This window comes from Formica exsecta, unplaced genomic scaffold (genome assembly GCF_003651465.1).
Source record: "Formica exsecta isolate Colony F162 unplaced genomic scaffold, ASM365146v1 scaffold1095, whole genome shotgun sequence".
NCBI classification, from domain to species: domain Eukaryota; kingdom Metazoa; phylum Arthropoda; class Insecta; order Hymenoptera; family Formicidae; genus Formica; species Formica exsecta.
The window spans coordinates 34607-40261 of record NW_021848434.1 but is presented as its reverse complement, the minus strand read 5'-3'; the positions used below and the strand labels follow the sequence as shown (position 1 = coordinate 40261).

Below are 5655 nucleotides of genomic sequence, written 5' to 3'. Positions count from 1 at the left end.
CTATAAATACTTTTACAAACATAAACAATATTCTTTCACTATATTATTTTGTTTCCTATATGTTATACTCGCACCTGATAATGGTTAAAATGTCATTAGGCTTTTTTAAATAAATTAGAGTACGAAATGTCACTGGCCGGAAACTTTTGCAATATGCAGGATATGCAGGATGCTGTGCGGACGGCCAAACAAAGACATCGAAATAAGGGTCGCAACAATTTGAATCCTCCGGAAGGAGGCCAAAGAGCACAAGAGCACATGACCTATGGAGCGACGAACACGATGAAATGGTCCAATCAGAAGAAAATTAGGTCAGTTGTATAAAACAAAATATGTATTCTTTTTATATGATCAAAATTTGGCCCCGTAGACAATTCTCCTCGTCTTTTTTTATCTTTTTTTTTTAACGATGCTCCTTAATTCCATCGCTTTCTTATATTTCTAATCTAATTCCATTTCTCTCTCTCTTTCTCTTTCTCTCTCTCTCTCTCTCTCTCTTTCTCTCTCTCTCTTTTTGTCTTTCTCTTATATGCGACTATTTATTTCACACAACAATGAGAGTCAAAGAGAGATTAATGTACATCAATTATATATTACTTTTTATTATCTTACTTGTCATTATTAAATATGTCACATTCGAAAGATATCAAAATAGAAAACGTACTAATAAAAAAAAGAAATATTGTGGTAATACATTAATTCTAAACGAGAAAAAAAACTTTTTTAATTATAAAAGGATGATATATTTGGTGTATAATAAAATGAAAGTAATGCAAGTTACAAAGTAATAATATAAAAATATTTTCGTCTCCTTTTTCAAAGCTTAGCGTTTGATTGTAATATTTTAGCTTTTTTCTTTCGGTATTTTTCATCGACCGTACTTATTTTTATGGTAATATTTATGTCTTTACATATTGTACTTTTTGACTTACTTATATAAAAATATTATTGTTCTATTTAAAATTAAAATTGATTGCACATTTTTTAACATTTTTTTTATTTGTTACAATGTTTTTCTGTTTTGCATCTCTTGAATATAATATATTTAATAATGAAAAATGAAAAAGAAAACAATAACAAATAATGTATAATGATTATTTCTTTTTTTAATAAGTAAAATGCTCTGCGGCATGTATGCAGCTGTTGTCATATGGAATAAATAGTTGCATATGAGAGAGGGGGGGAGGGGGGAGAGAAAGAGAGAGAGAAAAGAGAGAAAGAGAGAGAGTAATGGAATTAGACTAGAAATTTTAAAAAATGGTGAAATGAAGACTGAACATCATTAGTAAAAAGAGTTAAAAATTTTGAAACAGACGGAGAATTGTCCACTAATTTTTAGCCATATTGTTCATTCTGTAATCTTTTACATTCCGCAATATTGAAAACTAGCAGAAAAACAATTTGTCGATTGTTGTAGGCATACAGGAAGCGGAAAAAGAAGATGACAAACAAATGAGGACAAAAGGGGAAGAAGGAAGAGAAAAATCAATCGACGATTTTCAGCGCCAATTGGCACTTTTCATTGGCCAAAGCGGCACTGAAAAGTGCCACATTTGAAATTATCGAACGATGAAATTCGCCTCGATTCGCATATCATATCGGTACTTTTAAGTGCCACTAACGGGAAACCATCTTTTTTATATTGGCACTTCTCAGAGCCATGATTTAAAAATGCTCTTTTTGTATATGGATGATTCCACATCAAATCGGACAAAAATCAACCATTTTGATCTCTTATTTTTTAAATCGATCGAAACCTTTTTACATATGCACGTGAAAAAAGTTTCAATCAATTTAAGAAATACGAGGTTATTTTTATTCAATTTGATATGGAATCACCTATATATTTGTGTTTATATTAAAGAAATATTTTATTTTAATGTTTGTGTTTGTTTTAATTAATGTATAAATAAACTAAAATTTTATTAATTTGTGTACAATTAATTTTTAGGGTGATTCAAGACTTCTGCGACAAACTCTGGGAAACGATAAATCTCACACAAAAAACCATTTTTTGTGAAGCAACCAATGTTCTCTCATCCGTCATTTAGATGCTATGCGATTGCGCAGACAAGAGTCTTAATTAGGTGACATTGATTACAATTAAGATGAATTATTTATTTATTGTTTCAAGTACACTTGCAGACAGCTTACAGAAGGTATTCAAAGAATCTACCCTAAATCTGCTTGCATTTTTTGGCGTCAATTGCCTCTGTACCTTTCAAATAAATGAGCTACGTAGATGACAGCAAGAGACCAACTATAGCGCAGAGTGCAATCAGAAGTTTAGGGTAGACACTTTGAACACTTTCTGTAAACTATCCGCAAGTGTACTTGAAACAATAAATTTTTCTCATATATATATAATTCATAATTATAATAAATGTCATCTAAGACTTTGTCTGCGTGGTCGCATATATATATATAGCTTCTAATAAACGACGCGTCAAAGAATGGATTGTTTCACAAAAAAAGTCCTCTCTCCGAGATTTATCGTTTCTCAGAGTTTATCATAAAAGTCTTGAATCACCCTGTATAGAAAATTACCACAAATTTGCTATCATACCGTGCATGGCAAGATTTGCCCTATTCTTGCCACAAATTTGCTATCATACCGTGCATGGCAAGGTTTGCCCTATTCTTGCCACAAATTTGCTGTCATGCCGTGCACGGCAAGATTTGCTCTATTATTTGCGCAAAATGTGCATCACACTATTGCGACAAGCTTTGCCAGCAAAAGCTAAGCTTTTTGCGGACACACCTTGTCACAATTTTGCTGTAAAGGCATGCTCGGGTTTGCTGCAAACTTTGCGCAAAGTTTGCATCATTTTGCTTGCTGGGTAGTGTTATCCATATATCCATGTTTACCAAATAGCTACCAAAGATATTTATTAGAGATCCACGTGTTATCTACATATTTATCTCCATAAAATGTTTACCGGAGATATTTTATGAACATCTATATATTAATTAGAAATTCACATCTGAATAGTTATTTGAATCATTATTATACATAATTAATTAATTAATGTTATATACAAATACTCACAAACTGAACTGCTTCTATATACTTGATGGCTATAGTTAACTATTGATTTCATATTTAGTTTTTATTTTTTATTTTTTAGGGTTTTTTTTTATTTTTTAGCGTATATATACTTTGATAATCTAAATAAAGACAAGGTAAGATCCCAGATAGCCAAGTCTGTTCGAACAGATTTTGCCAAACGTCTGCTACAAATTTTTGTCAGCAGAAAGATTCCAGATTGTATACAAAGTCTGTTATATCAAATAATAATAGCAGAATGTCAGCAGAAATGTTACAAAACGTGCTGACATAATTTGACAGCAGATCAGTAGCAGAAACCGAGCAGGATTTGCATAGAATTATTATAGCAGATAGCCAGCAAAAACCGAGCAGGATCTGCACAACGCAATTTGATGTCAAATTGATAGCAGAAATCAAGCAGAATCTGCGCGCCCGCAATCTGACGGCAGATTGGTAGCAGAAATCGAGCAGGATCTGCTAACATGACTTGACATCAGATTGTCGGCAAAAATCGAGCAAGATCTGCGTGCGCGCAATCTGATGGTAAATTGGCAGTAGAAATCAAACAGAAACTGCAGCTTTTAGCATTCATATAATTTATTGAAATAGTATAGTTTATTCGCTTACAGCTATGCGGCGCACTATTCACTTTCTATACCCGTATCCAAGTTCTTGTCACGAGCGTATATAATGCCTGCAAAATGCGGCTAATAACATCGTAATTATTTCTATCAGTTTAATTTCTGATACGACTCCCATACCGGGAATTCAGATATTGAACTGATTTTTAGAAAATCAGACAGATAAATGTCCGATTTTCACTTATTCGGAAAGAAATTATCCAAATAAGTGAAAATCGTTTGTTATTATATCTATTTAAGATATAAAATAGAAATTAACTTCCATATAAATAAAATATTTTAATTTTGATTTAATTTCATAAATTAAATTATTCAAATTTTCCTATATATATTACATTAATATATATTATTAATATTATAAATTTATGTTATTAATACAAACGTCAGAAAATGACATCTCGTGAAGGTGACATATCAACTATTGACGTCATTTTTGAATCTTATGAGACCTAACTTTAGGACGTCTAATTGATTATTTTGTGACCAAAATTTACTGTCATCTTGCTACTTGGAATCGAGACCTTTTAAATGTTTAAATCCATTTAAATGTACCATTTTATATAAATGTCTAAAAACTGCTCGATTTCTGCTGTCAATCTGCCGTCAGATTGCGCGCAGGCTCTGCGTGATTTCTGCAGCCAATTTGCTCACATTGCCTGTCAGCAGGCTCTGTCGACAAAACCTGAGCTTAATGTGGTCACAGATGGCTATGGTTTTGGCATGGAATTCTGATTAAATTTGCTGCCAATCTGCGCGCATGCTGCTAGCATTTTGCTATCTGGGTCAGGGTGATGACCTTGATAACATATTTCAAAATTATCGAAATCGGGAGTAGCTCCCTTTTTCTTGCATAATTATATTGGTTCTTATTTTATTGGTTATTTCCTCAAATATGACCAACAGTCATGAATGCAGGAATATCTAGACACGACACGCGTTCCGAGATTGATAAAATTTTCTCTTCAGGTATTCATGACCATTCATGACGTCGGGAGTATACCAAGAGAAACGTATCCATCGCACTCCCCAAGGATCTTCTTCCCGTCATCGTATTTGCGCGACAAATCCCATCCAATTTATTCCAACGTCGAGAAGTTGGCGGCTTAGCGAGCGAAGGTAGCGCGGTCGGGCGGAGCAGGAGTTAACGCGAGTGACAGGTGGTTTGACGTTTGATCGTCGCCATCGTCATCAGAGACAGCGCGCGGCCTGCCATATTGCGCGTGATATCCAGTGATATCGGGGGGACGAAACGTCGTTTACGTACGTGATACTCGATGACAGAGTGAATCGCCTACGAAGGAGCAACGTTCGAGTTCGCGGAGTGTTTACACAACGCCGTACTCTTTGCGAGCCGTCTCTTCCAACCTTGCAGCAATATAAGCAATCATCCAAGCGACGCTGATACACGAACGTGTGAGTAAAATAACATCTCCTCGGCGCTTTGTTGACATCGGAGGAGAGAGATCCCCTCGTCCATACCGTATTTCGCGTTATCGTCGATCTTCCATAGCGAAAACGAACCCGTCCCGATGGGCCTCTTTTTTTCCGCATATTCCCCTTCCTTCGATTTTCGTTACGCCCCGTTGATTGTGAAAATTGCGCTAATTAGACATAACGTAATTATGGGAGTGGGCAGTGCGGATTATTGTTGACGTTGGGAGATTTTCGCTTTTTGTCAACTTTCGGGGATAACTCTGATACACACACGTTCCTCGTTTCTTCGACTCCCCTGTATTAATCTAATCTCGCGTCTAATTTCGTTGAAAAACGAGATTCCGCGCCGAGTTTATGAGTCAATTTTACAATGAGAAAAATTCTCATGAGTCTATTCATAAATTATTCATAGATGTATGTAGCCTGTTTTTATGCCACGAAGCTAATCAAACATTTATTTCTTTTTCAAAACTTCTTATATACAAATATTATTATTATTGTTATATTATTATACTATTATTTTATAATAAA

General features: G+C 34.5%; 1 protein-coding gene across 1 annotated transcript in view; it reads left to right on the top strand.

Moving 5' to 3' along the window:
- The window catches only part of LOC115235309, a 10544-nt gene extending 8703 nt beyond the window's left edge, over window positions 1-1841 (top strand). The window contains exons 5-6 of the mRNA XM_029807012.1: window positions 236-311; window positions 1418-1841. Coding sequence (XP_029662872.1) covers window positions 236-311 — 76 coding nt within the window. The 3' untranslated portion in view covers window positions 1418-1841. The remainder of the gene's footprint in view (window positions 1-235; window positions 312-1417) is intronic.
- Window positions 1842-5655: the final 3814 nt, after the last annotated feature.